General features: G+C 36.7%; 1 protein-coding gene across 9 annotated transcripts in view; it reads right to left on the bottom strand.

Annotated features, from left to right (window-relative positions):
* The window catches only part of LOC141600085 (RNA pseudouridine synthase 5), a 32330-nt gene extending 16338 nt beyond the window's left edge, over window positions 1-15992 (bottom strand). For 6 of the 9 annotated variants that reach the window (XM_074420267.1, XM_074420265.1, XM_074420269.1 and 3 more), the window contains exons 1-13: window positions 15818-15991; window positions 15636-15693; window positions 15477-15504; window positions 15077-15123; window positions 14835-14925; window positions 13956-14121; window positions 13056-13143; window positions 12448-12523; window positions 12191-12266; window positions 6718-6785; window positions 5486-5555; window positions 2784-2862; window positions 1963-2056 (exon numbers count right to left, since the gene is read on the bottom strand). In XM_074420267.1, the coding sequence (XP_074276368.1) occupies window positions 1963-2056; window positions 2784-2862; window positions 5486-5555; window positions 6718-6785; window positions 12191-12266; window positions 12448-12523; window positions 13056-13143; window positions 13956-14121; window positions 14835-14925; window positions 15077-15123; window positions 15477-15504; window positions 15636-15693; window positions 15818-15896 (1020 nt within the window). In that variant the 5' untranslated portion in view covers window positions 15897-15991. Of the gene's footprint in view, window positions 1-1962; window positions 2057-2783; window positions 2863-5485; window positions 5556-6717; window positions 6786-12190; window positions 12267-12447; window positions 12524-13055; window positions 13144-13955; window positions 14122-14834; window positions 14926-15076; window positions 15124-15202; window positions 15424-15476; window positions 15505-15635; window positions 15694-15817 lie in introns of those variants that run through there. The other 3 variants (XM_074420264.1, XM_074420270.1, XM_074420271.1) reach the window with 2 other exon arrangements.
* Between the last annotated feature and the right edge of the window lie 1601 nt (window positions 15993-17593).

Below are 17593 nucleotides of genomic sequence, written 5' to 3'. Positions count from 1 at the left end.
AGACGACCCCCAAGTTTAAGTTGATGGTTAGAGGCCCAAGATTGATTTTATACTCTAACACCATAAACTAAGAGGAGGAAGAGGTGGGGAGAGCGAAGCGTGCGGTGGAGTGTACGACTAGACGAAATGAGGCAGCGCAAGGAGGTTGTTGAGGAGATGAAGGAAGTGATGTGGCAGTCTAGTGGCGTTGATGTGGTTGAGGAAAGAGGTTCGGTGGGGTTGACTGGCCGGGAGATGGTGGTGGAGGCGTTGGGCTGTCAGGAGTTGGTGGGAAAGTGGGGATGTCAGGTGGTGGTGAGGCAGTGGACAGATGGTGGTGATGCACTATGCTGGAGTGGGAGGAAAGAGACAATGAAGTAGGTATATGGATTATTGGGTAATTACAAGAAAGTTATAAGTGCAATATGGTAAAATGCACAAAAAATGCCGCCTGGGAAACAAAGGGAAGTGGGAAGAAAAGAAAAAAAATTAGCAAAAAAGAAAGTGGGAAAAAATTAGGAAAATGGAGGGATTATTTAAATGGACTCCTCCTTTCACCTCTTAAAAACAAAGAAGCGAAAAACCACAAATGATATTTAAATGAACCCCACATTCTTTCACCTCTTCCTTTGCAAAAACAAAGAATCAACTTCTATGAGCTAGACCTACTCCTTTATAAGGCGACACTTATTGTCAAGGAGCTTTTAAATAAAGTCAAATAGAGCAACCATTGTAGGCTTGTAGCTGCCTTATACCCTTGAGGGTTTTGTGGTTCAGTGCCCCATCTAAATTAAACCACGCGTCTGCATGCGAAGAAGTAACCAACGCAGTTGATACTAGGCAAAGTTATACATTCGATAAATAGGTGGAGAACAAACTACAATAGAAGTTGTTCCAACAATTGACAAGGAGATAGTGTTTTACCGGGAAGGGGAGTGGACATAAAAAAGGATGAGATATTGTATTATCATGTATAGTACGTTACTTCGACTCTTTACTTCCGGGGGCCAACCATGTCTAACACAACACCCACGGAAATGGGCATGAATTTGCACGCGACTCTTCCTAGTAAATCTGACACTTATCCTAGTACATGAAGGCTCACATTACAAATGTTGAGAACGAGACTTACATAAAGCATTTCTCAAAAATCTCTCTATTGACTACGTCTAATGTAAGCCACCATTTTATTTCTCTCCTTACAACTTAACTCTTACAATCCACATTTTCCACTGCCACCCACCACCACCAGTCACCACTCTGCCACATCTCCCATTGTTAGCAAACACCTCCACCCCGATGCAATCCCTCCAGTTCCCTTCGACCAACCAGTTATCCCCACTACAAAACCGCTCAATATAGCGGATTGCCATTTTGATGTATTGTATAACGTATAATTTTTACAGAATTCGTCCTCTCTACTAGGGCTTGTTTTGATGGAGGAGTTTAGAGGGGGAAAAAGGGAGGGGAATGAAAGGGATTAATACACTTTCCCTTCCTTGGTTGGAAAATAAGGTATGAGGAAAAGGAGGGGGCCACCTCCAAGGGAAATTAGAATCCCTCCAACATAGGGAAAAAAGTTTGGAGGGACCTACTCATTCCTCCTCTCCTTCCCTTTCTCTCCATTACCCTCCCTTCCGACTCCCTCCTAACATTGTATTCAAACAAGCTCTTAGTCTATTTCACTCTCAAATAACAGTTTAATTTCCGAACTAAATTCATTGGGAAGACGAGCCCCGTATCCTCATCTTGAACAGAGTTCTCGTGTCTCAAAATTTGAGGCATGATGAATTTCACACGTGGATGGGTATGATGTATTTTACCTGATAATCCTAAGTATGAATCGAGTAGCTGTACACACATGCATTAGATGCAAGTGTGACTACTGTTATAAGGATCAGCAGGAAATAGATCATAAGCTTAGCACATCAGGTATGCCGCCAAGCTACAAAAAAGAAGAATGTATATTGAAAATGTTAATACCTCATTCGTGGTTGGATGGGAAAGGATCACTTCATGGGCATGCAGGTGATACCCAATGTCTCCTGGAACAGGTTTTGAAGGCCGCTGATAACCACTGCATGACAGCAGGAAAGAACGGAACCAATGAGATTAATCGACAGGCATGTAACTGCCTATGTCATTCACTAATTTATCCCAAACACTAAGACAACAATACAGTACAGCCTTAATCCCAAGTTGATTTAGGGTTGACTAACATGAATCATCATTTGTTAGTCAATAACAAGTAATAATCATAAGAAAGTAGGAAAAAAAAAAAAAAGGAAAAATACAATCAATAGTCAATATACAAAAGACAAATAGCTCTAGGACAACAGAGAGTACAGTGCAAATTGAAGTTTCCACGCAAATGAAGAAGTCATGTAGAAACAGAAGTTGGACCACCATGCATTGGAATTTCTTCTTTTTTTTTTGAGCAAATGCATTGGAATTTTTTAGGTAAAGCTTAATGTAGCATCCACACTGTCAGTTTGTCATCAAGAGCCCAAGACCTCACAGAAAGGACACCACTACAGATTCCGTTCAACTCCATATCTGTTTCTGTACTTCGCTCAGGTGACAATAAATTTGACGACCGGCCATTGTATAGTCGTGAAGTCTCTTTTAAAGAGTAGTGAATTTATGCTCAGGAGTCGGGACTTAATTGTAAGTCAAAAGTGAAATAATCGTCGTATAAGATGCTGTTGTTTCAAACTACGCTGATGTTTTGCAAGTTGTTTCACACACTTTCATCATCACTGTCAATGGGAAAGCTTAGTTGAAAATAAGATGAACTTCCATACCCATCTTCAGCGTAACTTTCATCAACAAGCTCCATATCAGAGCATTGTGGCTGACCCCCGGCAACATAAAGCGGATCACCTGAAAAGCAGCACATGTTAAAATTAAGTAAACACCAATGACACCTTAGTTTTGTACTGTATCCTTTTCAATATGATCTTCATGTTTGGCCTTTTGTGGTCAAAGCTTCAAAACTTTGGCTTCAAATGTATTGGAAAATATAAAAAATTATAATATAATACTAAAATATCTACATAAATAATAAGATCGTTCACAAAACAATCTTTTCACCATCAGAAAAGAAATGCATACATGCAATATACACTATAAAATACGGTTAAAGTGTCATCTCAATCATAGTGAAAATGGAGTCATTAATTTTCCCGTCGCGAGCACTGGTGTGTTGGAAGCGTGACATTGTACAACAACAACAACATTACCCCGGCCTCCAGGAACGTGACATTTTTTGAAAAAAGAAATATTGATACTCCATAAAGGACAAGGTGCACATTGTAACTTTGAGCCATATGAAGCGTATCAACAAGAGTCCCTCAGTGCATTTCCCATAATTTAAAAAAAAAAATACTTAAGCAGAGGATTGTTCCTTATGATAATTCTCTACGACATCATCACATCAATGAGTCTCTCAGAAATTTTAAAAATTTAACTAGGCATCTTATTTTATTGGAAAAGTTCTCATGGTACTCATGAGTTTTACCGTTTTCCCCATATTACCCCTCGTTTTAACTTCCTTCGCTTGGTACCCATGAGATTCGAGTTTACTTTAGACACTATAACAATCTAATCAAGAAGATTAAAATGTTACAAAAATATATTTTAAAAATTCTCAAACCACCACAACAACAACATCAGAGCCTTAATCCCAAAATGATTTGGGGTCGTCTGACATGAATCATCCTTTAGAACCGTCTATGGGTGAACGCACACCTCAAAATGCGAAAAAAATAGAAAAGAAAAAGTGAAAAACAAAAGGGGAGTGAAACATAATACAAAAGCCAGGTAAACTTATAGGTTTTAAAATCGAAGTCCGGATTTCTTTTATAAAAACTTAGAATTTAAATCGAGAATAAAGATTAAAACGATTTTGAAAACCGAAGTAAAACTTAAGGGTCCGAAATACCTTAAAAATAAACCAAGTATTAATATATAAGAAAATTGTTGGTAAAAGGGTGTAATAAATCTGAAAAGAACAAATAAATTTTTAAAAATTAAATAAAAACATTAAATATTTCAAATAATGTCAAATACTAAAAATCCACATGTATCATTGCCCTCTCCGTCAACATTCCCTCATCAAGCCCTAAAAACCTCATATCGTGTTGTATCACTCTTAGCCATGTCTGTTTTGGTCTCCCTCTACCCCTAGCAACCTTTTCTGTTCCCTAGGTCTCCAACCTCGTAAATGGTGCGTCCATAGGTCTCCTTCTCACATGGTCACACCATCTTAGTCGGTTTTCCATCATCTTGTCCTCTATTGGCGCCACTTTCACCTTTTCCCTAATCACCTCATTCCTTAATCGATCTTTCCTTGTATGGCCGCACATCCACCTCAACATACGCATCTCCGCCACACTCATCTTTTGAATGTGACAATGTTTCACGGCCCAACACTCGGAGCCGTAAAGTAAGGTAGGCCAAATCGTCATACGATAAAATTTTTCCTTTAATCCTTGGGGCATATCTTTATCGCATAAAAACCCTATAGCACTTTTCCATTTCAACCATCCCGCTTTAATTCCGTTAGCCACATCTCTGTCTAACTCCCCATCTTTTTGAATAATACATCCTAGATATCCGAAGAAATCTGACATCATAAAATTCTCAAAAAAGAGAAAATTTGTAACTATTTTAACAATTATAAAAGTAGAAGTTATATTTTTCAAGTTAGGGATACTTTATTAACAACATTAGAACCTTAATCTCAAAAATGATAATGGGGCATTTATGCGTAATTAATACATCACGGGTACCATGTGCAGAAATTAACTTAATTAGGGATACCTTGCGCATAATCAAAAACCAGAGTAACATGTGCACAAATAAAATTTTGTAAATTTACGAAAAATTAGATTGTTTTACAGCTTCTTCTGTCGTTCCAAATAGGTTATTAGTGTCTTAATGAGCAAAATTATATATTATGATTAAAAAAATGAAAGAAGGGCATGATTGGAAGTAAATCCTAATCACAGTTGTACCATGTGAAGAACGTTCAAACGAGGGGTAATATGAGAAAACGGCAAAACTCAGTCCTGGTAACTTTCCATTTCCCCCCCTTTTTTACTACCATAAAAAAAACCGTAAGTCTTGCTTCCAACCGTTGTAAGTTACAACGAAGGGGTGGTAAGCACCATCACCCCAAAAAAAGTGTGAGTTTGGATATTTTCCACTGTCGTTGTAAATTGTTCTTGTTTACAACAGTTGTAAACAAGAATTTGTGTAAAAAGAATTAGTCTCTTTCACAAACCACCAAACCATGAAGCTGAAAGTCAAGGTTGCCTACTTCTTTACGAAAACGTAATATATGATCTACGTAACACTCTTAAAAAATAATTTGATAAATAAATTCAAGAACACGCCATGATGTTAATAAGCCCCGAACAGATTCCCGATTTGCTGTGGGGTTGACCGAATCAGGTAACCCAGTTGAAAACTAGGAGTTCGAATCAACATCATAAAAATTTACCTAAAAGAGGATGTCCTATGTAGGAAAGATGAATACGGATTTGATGAGGTCTTCCTGACTGTATCTCCACCTGTTCAAATAATCAACAGCTAAGAAACATAGAAATGCAACCTACTGAAGATGAAGAGAAGTTACTAGTGCAAAATGAACTCAAACAGAGGAAAGAAGTAGACCATAACCATCTTACAAAAAACAGAACAATCTAAATGTGTCAGCTCTTGTGCTTTGTAATGCAATAACTTAAACTAACTTGAAGTAATTGTGGAGTTCTACGTCAGGCTCAAACCACCTTTCTACCACTGCATGGCGCATGCATGAGATCACATATATCCATACGCCATAAGAATCCAAAAAAGAGCCTGAGATTTGGATATTAATAGAGTTTCACGCACAAAACCTGAAGCAATTTCTCAACACAATTTAGGGATTCATGATTATATCCCACATTCAAAAGTATTGTAATTCACATTCCACATTAAGATGCACTTCGTAACTCTACTCGATGAACTTTTGACAGATATCGCGGAAAATTTATCGGCTAAGAAATTAAGAGGGAGAAGTTATTTGGATTTGACAGTCTAAAAAATTATAACTTTGTATCTAGATTTCTAGCAGGTGAAGTATGTGCAGTCCATCGTTAACCTGTCAGAAGCAGCATACCAGCTACAAGTTATTGATTCTATAGTATACAAATGACGTGCACGGACCAAGATCAATGAACTAGTCGTCTTGTATTAAAAGTGGACAATCCATAACAACAATGGGCAGAGCCATGGTCAAAATGATCTCGGGGATCAGGTTACATGAATCATCATTAGAATCATCAACACAGGCAAAATAATGAAAAATGGAGAAAGCAAAAAATACAATAAAAGTAGTATGGTGTAAATAAAAGGCATTGGAAAAGACATGACAATGTGGAGAAAATTTTAAAAGAGAGTTAAACAGATATTGAATTACGATAAAGAGTGTTACAAATCACTGGCAGAGATAATAAAGAATATAATTAATGTAAAAGATTTTTCTTGGGAAAAAAAAAACAAAAGAAAGTTAAGAATAATCATATGGTAAGAGGGAAAAATAACAAGCCAAACTCCTCATCGAAAAGGATTATTTTCCTCCAGTGTGTCATCTCCGATATTATATTTTCTCAAGTAAACCACAATCATTTTAGATCATTTTAAGTTTGTTGGTAGATGGGAGACTGTAGCTCTAAGTGAATAACATATTACCTTCACCCATGTTTGATCCTTTTGTACATCTCTTTCAACAACCCCAACTTTACTCAAAGCGGGTTTACCTAGACATAGAAGTATAAAGTAAAACTGAGGCAAGGAAAGAAGCATAATAACATAAAAGATGGAATCCGTAGAAAAGAAAAACAACACATACAGCAAGAATATATGTAAAATGAGATAGCGTCAGCTGGGGATACCAAATTGGGTACCACCAAACTCACATTGGATCATGTCACCAAAAAAAAAAACAATACACATTCGATCATTTTATACTGTGATAATATAATTAAAATATTCTATCTGAGTCGGTGGTACAGAAACACACTACCATACCACCTAGTGGTACTGTAGCACTTTCCAGTATATATTATATACTCATGCATATTATCTAGTAAATTCTCTCTGTTGCGAGGGGTAGAGGAAGACCCACATACTTGGGTAAAGGTGATGTGAGAGTGACATAAGCACATTTGGTATTGAAGAAAGTAAGAGTTTGAAAAGAAAGGAATGAAGATGACGACTCTTAATGGATGATGGAGGGTTTGTTGTGTCTAGGTTTTCCTTTTGAGTTTCTTCTTCGAATTTTTGCTTTTATATCAGTTTTCTCCATCTTCCCTTCTTCCCTTGTATCACTTATATCCCTATGTTATTTTACTCTCGTTTACTCCATATCCTTCTGTTGCCATCTTTTCCTTATTTTCTACCCCTTCCTCTTTATTTCTTTCTTTCTACCTCATTACTCCCTCCATTTTAGTCAATTAGTTCCACTAGCCTTCTTCTTTTAGAGGATATTGAACAAAGGGACTTGTTAACAAAAATGGAGGTAGTATTTGTTTGTACATAGTTTTAGATACAGTTCATGTTAGCTGATCCAAAGTATTTTGAGGCTACATGTCACTGATGGAGTGATGGCACATCACCGATCCAAAAGCACTAGTTTGTTCGGATATAATCGTTCGATGTGCTACATTTGGCGGAAATTTCAATAAGTTTCAAGGACTTTCACGAGTTGTTTAGAATTTTCTAGACACGTCTAGATCATGCTAGAATCATCTACACATCTTGGATTCATCTAGATATTTGTAGAGAGGATTAGAACACTCAAGAGTTGTGTAGATGATTCTAGATCTTGTATATTGTAGAATGTTCATGTAGTTGTGTGTAGAATGATCTAGTTTAGGCCTAGAATGTTTTTTGGGATTTCGAGGATGCATGTTTGTAGAACTTAGGAAGTTAAATATAGGGTTGAAGCTCTATAAATAGACCAAGGCTTATATATCTATTATCTACATTTGAGTGATTAATAGTTTCATCCAACCTTTCCCCAAAATCTCCTGAGTGTTCTCTTTATTTCGACCTTAGTCCCATAACACTTGGATACAAAACGTGTGAGGGACAATCAAGTTTTGTGTGTATAATGAGCATCAATCCTTAGCTCATGGGTGCATAAAAATGAGAGGCACAAAATTGAGCCAATTTGGGAAGTCTGACTCGTTAACAGTTGACTACTGACTACTGACTACTGATGTAACACCCGCGAATCTCCCTTTTTGACATTTAAAATTTATTAAACCGTTTAATCACTTTATTATATATTTTGAATTATTCAATTTAATTAATTTTATGTCAAACACGATTTTTATGAACGTATTATATAAAAGCTCGTTTATATAAAAATACGTATTATTAAATTATATTTTTAAGACATAATTTATATAAGAATATATATATACGTATTTTTGGTCGGACAATAATAGTGACAGTAATAATATTAGTTTCCGTCTCAAGTTAAAATAAACTCGAGACATTATTCCGTCTAGCTATAGACCGTCACATTTCACTTTGTACCTACTTTAATCCGGACCAACCAGAATTTGACAAGAAGCTCACCTACCTCTTACAAACTCTACTTTTAAATATCTTACACATTATTATTATATATTATTATCACTATTATTATATATTATTATTATGTAGTAGCATTATTATTATTTATTGTTGTGGTTATTAGGAGTCCCGTCCCCACCCCCCTTTCTTCTTCCTTTTCCCCTGCGAAAAACAAACACACACAGCAACAACACAAACTTTCAACCACCATTTTTAGTCGACCCTTCAAACTCCGATCCCGCCTTCATTTCTCAACCAAATTCCATTATTTTTGTACCATTAGCTTCCTCGTCCCTTCCTCGTTCTTTTAAGGTAAGAAAGCTTCTATTTTGTTGAGCTTTCGAAATACCGTCTTAAATGACAGCTCGAATTCTTGTCTCAAACAACTCGTTTTTCCTCCTTTTTAGTTGAAGACTGAAGATAGGCTCGTGTTTTGGACGTTTTTACTCGGGAATTCGAGAGTTAAAGGTAACGGTGAAAGGTTACTCGACAAAATGTCAAACTTTCGTCTTATGGGTCGTTTTATATGCTTTTATTCGATAAAGTTTGGTTCTTGCGTCCTTTCTCCTTCATATGTAAAGTTCCGTCTCAAATTGTTGTTGGTAATGCTGTTTTGGGATGGTTCGTCCTCTGTTTTGGGGACCGTCGTAATAATGGTCGCGGGACTAGTGTCGTGTGTTTGGGGCAGTCGAGATAGGAGTTGTGAACCACTGTCACGGTCTCTGTGAGATCAAGCTTGTATGGTTTTTGCAGGTTGCCCGACACGACCGTGCTTGGCGTGTTTAGATGGTTGTTTTGTGGGCCGTTTTGGGTTTGTCGTGGGTGGTTTTGGGTAGCATGCGTAAACGATTTGAATAGGGTCAGGCCCGTCTAAATTCTGGTTCTGCAGGAGTATTTGAGTCGGGTTGAGCGACCCTAAGTATGGACTGTCTTGCTCGGTGGGTACCCTAGTGCGGGGGACTGCCTATGGTCTGTCGGTGTCGTACGGTCGTTGCGGCTGACTTGACTGGTTATAGTGACTGGGTTGGGTGGTCAATTGGGTGGAGTAATGGCGGGTTGTTTGGTGACGGGTATGGAGTTGTGCAACAGCCTCTTTGTTGTGGTATATTACCCTTGGCGCAAATTTGGTCATTTGAAATTATTTAATTTCCGTCTCGTATTTTATATAACGATAATTCGATAATATCGTTCTTTCACATAGTCATTTTGTGGGCTCATTTGATTTAGTTGGTTGGGCTCATTTGATTTTGGTAATTGGGCTAGCTATACTTGGTAATTTGGGCTAGTCATGTTTGATAAATTGGGCTAGTTAGGCTTAATGAATTGTACTAGTTATACTTAGTAAGTTGGGTTAGTTATGTTTGATAGGTTGGGTTAGTAATGTTATTCTGATTTGGTTGCTCACATTTTATATTATTGGGCCACACTTATTATAGGTACTTTTGGTGCCAATTTCGGGTTGATTGAATTATTTAAATCCCGTCTCTTGTTTCATATTACGTAATTCGTTAAATATCGTTCATTTTTATATTCTTCTCACATGATTTATAATTATGGAATACATTTATTAATCATCCCATTTGTCTATGAAATGACATGCTTCCATTTTAATATGAATCCAATTTAATTATTTGTGCCTTCTGAGTAGTAAATGGTTTATCCTACATTTGAGTTATTTATGATTGAATGCTTGTTTTGCTCATCATAAATGGTTTATCTCCGTTTGTTTACATTTTTATTCAAGTGACAATATTGAGGAAATGGGTTACTTATTCATATTCATGATTATGATGTGGCATTAAATGTCTCACTTGGATTATCATCGGTTCATTACTTGTAGTAGTCTCTTTCCAAGTTGATTCGTATCGCTTGGTTGAGTCGTATTCTTATGATAATGCCTTTATGCTATACCGTATTGCTTGACTTATCTTTACGCCTCTTTCGGACTGTCCTGCCGATTCTGGGTTTAGCTCATATTTTCCGCCTCTTTCGGACTGTCCTGCCGATTGTGGGTTCTCGATTTCCGATTTAGGGTTCGGGTCTTGGATGCGGACTGTTCTGCCGCATGTCGAATCGGGAACTGTGTTGTCCCGAGAGTCTGGCCAGATTTAGACTAGATTTAGACTAGGACTGAGTCTTGGGAGTACCATTGTCGTCCTACCAGGGGAATTATATATTGATATATGAGTAGTAAAGGTCTTGCTTGGTTATAGATATTGGCATTTATCTTTCAAGGTAAGAGTTATGCCTTGTGTTGTTTGTCTTGGTCCTATCGGATACTACGGGTGAGCTATAAGCTCTCTAGTTGCGATATGATCGTCGGGATTGATGTTCCCATCCGTTCTTATGGTGAGATGCAAGCCATAAGTATGAATGTGACATTAGTAGCCACGTCCCGTGCAATGTTTGCTAAGTGGTTTTCGAAGTAATGGCTACAGTTTCTATTCTTGAAATTTGCATTGATTGATCCCTTACTTAACTGCTTCACATGATTCAGATTCTAATCTCATATCTATGTTGTATTTCCTTGAAATGCGTGCTTTGGTGTAGATTACCGTATTCTCGTGTTTCATATTATTTAATTGTCTCACATGAATAGTTTAATCGTTATCATGCTAAGGTTGATCTATCTTGTTCCATCTCATTCAATTGCCGTGTTTAAATATAAACTTGATATCCTTATCTTTTGTAAGTATCCTATATGACTTACCGGTTTTAGTTCTTTGTTATGTTCGTTTCGACATTTTGTGGCTGGGAGAACCTTGAGTTACTCCCCACTGACTGTGGCGTTCATGTTTACATGAATGACAGGTGGTGAAGATGCTTACGTGGGGAAGACGTGTGGGCTAGCGAGAACTAAACCCTTGGACCTTAGTTGCTAGTTTAGAAACCCCTTATCTGTTTATTCGTGGGATATCTTTTCCCCGTTTTCTAGACTTGGGTTGTAATAACCTAAATTTGTCTATTGTTGTTTTTGTTTCATTTCTTTAGTGGCACCCGCGTGCTATTCTTTAACTAGTAATTTTAAAAGTTTTAAAAATATCACAAATTTCCGCTTTAATTTAGTAGTTATATTTTCCGCTTTATCGCGGGGTGTCACAACTGAAGAGTGGCACACGCGCACGAGTTGCTTGCATGTGTCGAGGAAAGTCAGCCATAAAATTCTGCAACAAAAATTCTTGTTATTTATTATTTGACAGTCATGGATGCACTTGTACACATATTCCCTCTGAAGCATGCAACTCTCTCGTCAATTTACCTTTCAAAATCTCATTTCTATTTATCTTTGCTTCTAGCCTAAGATTGTTTGCTCTTATTGCACAGGGATAAGTAAAGGTGCTCACCCGTTGAATGTTCTGTGTTTCGGACTTTTGGTCAGTTAGGACTTGTCCTATACCTGAAGCTCTATATGGGACTCACGCTACCAACGGTCTAGCTCTCTAAAATTACAAATTTGGTCACAAGATATTGAATAGTGACTTAAATACCTATCTAATACCCCATCTGTAGCCTAACCTAAGTGCCTCAGAAGCACTACAGCTGAACCACAGACAAAGCATAAATGTGAAAAAGATATTACCTGAAGGTAAGGCGACATATAGACCCCTTGAAACCCCAGGATAGCGCATTGTTCCTATGGGCTGGTCAATCTCAATCTATTTATACATCATAAAAAAGACGTCATTAGATGTCAGGATTACCGAAGTACTAGACAATTCACTGAACAAAACTTGAATGTGATGAAAGGAACACAGGTTACGCATTACATATCACGATATCACAAACTAATTCTTTAACATCACACACACAGGCTTAGTGTACTTTACTCATATTTACCTCATTCTCATTTATTATTCCCTTCACCAATGCGCGGTAAATCTTCGTAATCTTCCGTTCTCTGACATTTATCGCTCTGAATTGCCAGAAATTTAAATTTGCACCATCACAGTTAACCAACACAAAATACGTTGCAGAGCTGAAGATAACAATAGGTCTCATTCAAAAGAAAACATCTACTAACAGTTAACCAACATAAAATCAATAGTGTGCATCCAGTATCCTCACCAAATTACAAAGGATTCAGACAGAAGTTTCGGATTCTTAGGATCATAACAAACTGGTGATGCATGTAGGTTAAAACAGACCAACTTATACAACGAAAATGATGAAGGGGCTTCTTGGTGATTTTTGGTCAGCAGAAGCACTTATAATGGTTGACCCTGAACTAAGGAGATGTAATAATGAATGAGAGAAGTTCTATAAAAGCAGGAGGAATATATTTTTTCAAGGATATCAAAATTTTACGGAAGAACAAAATATTTATAACAGTACTTGAGATCAACAAAAAGTATATATCAGCCATGCTTCATGTGCCAATTATAGCCTATATCCATGACTTTAATAGTAATGCAAAGATATAGAGAAACAAGTATTTCATTACTCGCCTTTTGCCATGCAATAATGATGTTCCATCGGCAAAATATGCTGCAAGGCAAGTCTTTGCATGTTTAGTCTTCGCACAGAGTAATACACCTGTATGACACTATGCCATTATAACAGCTAGATGAGGTATTTGAGCATAAACCGATACACGGTAACAACAGTTAGCAACCCAGAAATAAGGTATCCAGTAGGGCACTCAGCCATTAGGCATAAGGTCAATGCAACCACTCAGTATAGAGAAACACGCGCTTTAATGGCAGAGTTTTTTAGGTTTTTTTTTGTTGGGGTGGGGGGTGACTCCATCCAACTATATGCTGCATATATGTACATATGCACATAAGCAGACAGAAAGATCAGAATAGCCTTGTTATGAAACTTGCACCTAATATGACTGATCAATCAGACAGAATTTTGATCTATGGTCTCAATGTTAACTGTTTATAAAGTAGGTCTTGCTCGTGGGAATAACAAAATAATTACTCTGTACACAGAAACACAAGCCTTGGCATGGAGCTTTTTTTTAGGCTTTGTATGTCATCCAAATATATGCACATGTGGATATATCAAGATCTGGACCACGATAACACATAACATAGAGCACCAACTTGAGTAACAATTATTGTATAGATCACAGATCAAAATTCATCTGATTGCTCGGTAATATTTAGATGAAATCAGATAAAAATGTAATGTTGTTCATTAAAAAAGGTATTTACACCAAACAAGGTCTGGCAAAGTTAGAAAATACTTTTTTTTGAAAATGACAAACAATCTAGGTGGTTGGAGACCTTGGAGTTCTGTTTGAAATAGTAGTGGCATTAAGTTCTCCGTCAAACCAAAGGATAAGCCATATCAACAATATATTATCACCTGTCGTTGTCCATACAAAGCAAAATACTAACCCGAGGTACCCCTTCCTAGACGGTGAACAGGAACAGGATGTGGTTCTCGGCTCAATCGTTGCTTGCTAGTTTTGTTAGCATGCCACTGAAGTTGCGACAAAACAGTCCGCTGCTGGAAGAGTCCCCCAGGTAAAACTTGAAGGCCAGATGGCTTATTCAAAGCAATCTATCAAAAATAGCCAGTTAATACAACCATCGAGAAGAGAAACTTACTCAATGAACTGAAAATATGAACATAATAGCAGTGATCTATCAAAAAAGAGATATAGTCTATTATGATCTATGTTGCTCATACTCGCTGTTCCTCAGGTACCCATGTTACACTCGACAGTAGATAGAAACGCTTAACTTGACACTTCATTTTAGGCTGAAACGTGATTTGTTAGGAAAATATTAAGTCTGACAGCTCATGCAGTTACAACAACAAACACTACGTGTAAATTTGACAGAATCCATTCTTGTGAAGTAAAAGTTGAATCTAAGTGACTAAACATTAAAAGCAACAGAGTCGTGGTTCTCCAATCATCTTTCTTGCATATACGACAATCTAAACCATTAACCAAGTGAGGGATCTCTCAAATTCAATTAAGAGCACTTGTTATTCAACCTAATTACACAAAAAACAAAATACAAGCTTGATTGGGCAATCATGTGTAGGTAACAGCAATAAAACTATCAAATTTCAACTTCTTGAACAACAAACCCACCAAAATTAAGTTGGGAGACTATCATCTTAATTTACAAGGCTAACTGATATTATGCTAGTCACCAAAGCCAATATAACATGAGAACCACTCTCAGAAGAAAGCCCAGTTCTTTGCAGAAAACATCAATTAAGCACAATTATATCCAAAAAAGCAACTTACGAAAATGTCTTACCATGGCATCATCTTCATAAAGAACTTCAAGCAAGTAGGGTGCTTCAGGTTCCTTCCATGGAAGCCGGTGATATACCAACTCTGAACCAACTCTACACACATTTGTGATTTGACAACATTAATCAAACACCCTTTTAGACATAGAGCAAAGAAAGGCAAACAGACAGACGAGATGAGTTTTGAAAAACACATATCTCAACTCAAATGTTAACAAAACTAAAGAATCAATTATAGAATTACTACCTGAGAATAGTATTTGGATCAATCACTGTTTCACCGTCAATCATAATCTACAATGGAAAACAATCGCAATTCAGACAATTTCAAAAAAAAAAAAAAATTAAAAAGATTGATATTTGCTTATAGTACAGTAATGATTGATGCAGTAACACAAAGACTTGTGACTTGTGAGACGCTCTCTGAGTAAGTTATTGAATAACCACTTTTTTTCCGTATCTCTTGATGTGTTTTTCGTAACCTTTTTAGCTCAAACTAACTCTTTCATATGGTACATCATCTTTTCATAATGAGCGTATCGATTGACCGTAGTCAGTCAACATTTTTATTAATTAATAAAGCATTTGAGCTTTAGCTCAAAGTAAAATATTTCAAGGGAGTAACATAAATATATAAACTTACTAACCTGTTTATTATGAATTCGCTGCAACCAACTAATCAAACAACAACAACAACAACAACAACAAAAAGACAATTGTCAACGTTAATAATTCATGTATATGCACCCAAATTAACAAATTAAAAAAAAAAAAAAATTGAATCGAGTTAAAAAAAAAAAAAATACCCGTGCAGAGGAGCTGAGCTGGTGTACTTGGAGGAGTAAAATTGGATTAAAGTTAAACCTTATGACAAAAAAAAAATAATAGAAAATAATTAGCATAATATTTAAAAATTAATGTTACATGAATAGTTAAATAAATAGGGAGTAATGAAGATGAAGTTGAAAAAAAAGGAGGGAGCGAAAACCTGAGTGAGAAGCAGATACGACGTCGTTGTAGGTGAGACCACCATTGAATTCAGGCCATGCTTCACCGATTGTTTGCATTTTCTGGGAAACATACAAGGGTCCTCAACTTGAATTCATCAACATCTAAAATTGAAGATCAAGAGGAGATTGTTGACTTATTAAAAATTAATAAAATTGTCGACTTTCTTTATTTATATCAGTTTATGTTGTCAACAAAAAAAAAAAAAAAGACTTTTTTTATGAATCCATTTTTAAAATAATGCTAAAAATAAAATATTTGTCGTTTTGGGTCGATTTTGAAAATATTTGTCAAAATGGTGTCCACGTAGGCTCGGGATTTCTAGCCCTGAAACACGCCACTACCAATGGCGTATTTTGTGAAGGAAACACGCCATTAGCAGTGGCGTGTCTTTACAACAATTTTTTTCTTCAACTGACAGAACTTGAAAAAAAAAAAAAAAAAAGTATACATAGACACGCCATAGGGAGTGGCGTGTTTCCGCTCCGAAACCCGCCATTCCCAATGGCGTGTTTGTTTTAGTCTATTTTAATGAAGTGTCTTTCCCTACTCATTGTAAACACGCCATTGGTAGTGGCGTGTTTTAGGTCCAGAAATCTCGAGCCTACGTGGACACCATTTTGACAAATATTTTCAAAATCGACCTAAAACAACAAATATTTTATTTTTGAGCATTATTTCAAAAATGAATTCCTTTTTTATTGGACTTAATTTCACTAGGGTGGAACGTATTAGAGTTACACTAGGTGTATGAGGCCTTTATACACCACCAATAAAAAAGCTCCACTTATCAATTTTGAAGAATCTCAATTAATCCCTTAATTAGCTTGATTCCTTCATTAATTACACCCCTAATAATTGTTTCTCGGTAATCAAAACAACCATATTAATTAAAATTACTTTTCTTATAATTTTTTATTTAACTCTAATTTATTACTAATACCTTTTATTATTTTTAGTATTTATGTATACCTTTAATATTTCGTATATTTATGTATACCTTTAGTATACGTACACATTCCTGTATACGCCTCTTCAACTTCTACGATTTAATATACGTACATACTTGTGGACATGGCCACCTACACGCCTAGCCAATCTGTGGACGTATAGCGGTCTTTTGAAAGCCACGCTCGGCGGCGTAAAAATGCCTTCGACCGGATCGTTTTAGATCGGTCGGTTTCGTCTCGGTAAGGGTCTCGAAACGATTAGAGATGTTCGGAGTCGCCACCAAGCATTTGTGGGATGCCTGGAACCCGTTCGAATTCCACTTTATACCTCGGTCAAATCGAAGCACAAAGCAGCGTTTGACATAGGTACTAAAGATAAGGAAATCGTCCCTCTTTAGCATCATATCTCTAGAATGACTCTCGTACGCCCTGGATAAGGTCGTCCACTATCCAAAGTTTCTGAGTAAGAGGTGAAGGTACGTATTGGGAAGCCCTTTAATCAGACACCCAATCCCGCCCACGTTTAGCGGCCTCTACTGATCGATCTTGGTTGGTTGAATGCAAAAGTTGATAAACCGGTTTAAATGCATGAATGCGCATCCAATAATTTAAACCTAACATGTGAGAGCTTTCTAAGTCGGTTGATTTAATCCAAATATCAAGTATAAGATGTCGAGTTGGATTAATGGTTGATTTGCATGCAAGACGGAAATTAAACATCCATTTACCGTATTAGGTTTAGGGTGCATAACATGATCCATTTGTCTTAGTAAGGCATTTTGCAAATATGGTTTGAATAGTCATCG

Source organism: Silene latifolia, chromosome 9, assembly GCF_048544455.1.
Source record: "Silene latifolia isolate original U9 population chromosome 9, ASM4854445v1, whole genome shotgun sequence".
NCBI classification, from domain to species: Eukaryota; Viridiplantae; Streptophyta; class Magnoliopsida; order Caryophyllales; family Caryophyllaceae; genus Silene; species Silene latifolia.
This window is presented reverse-complemented; position numbering and strand designations above follow the sequence as displayed.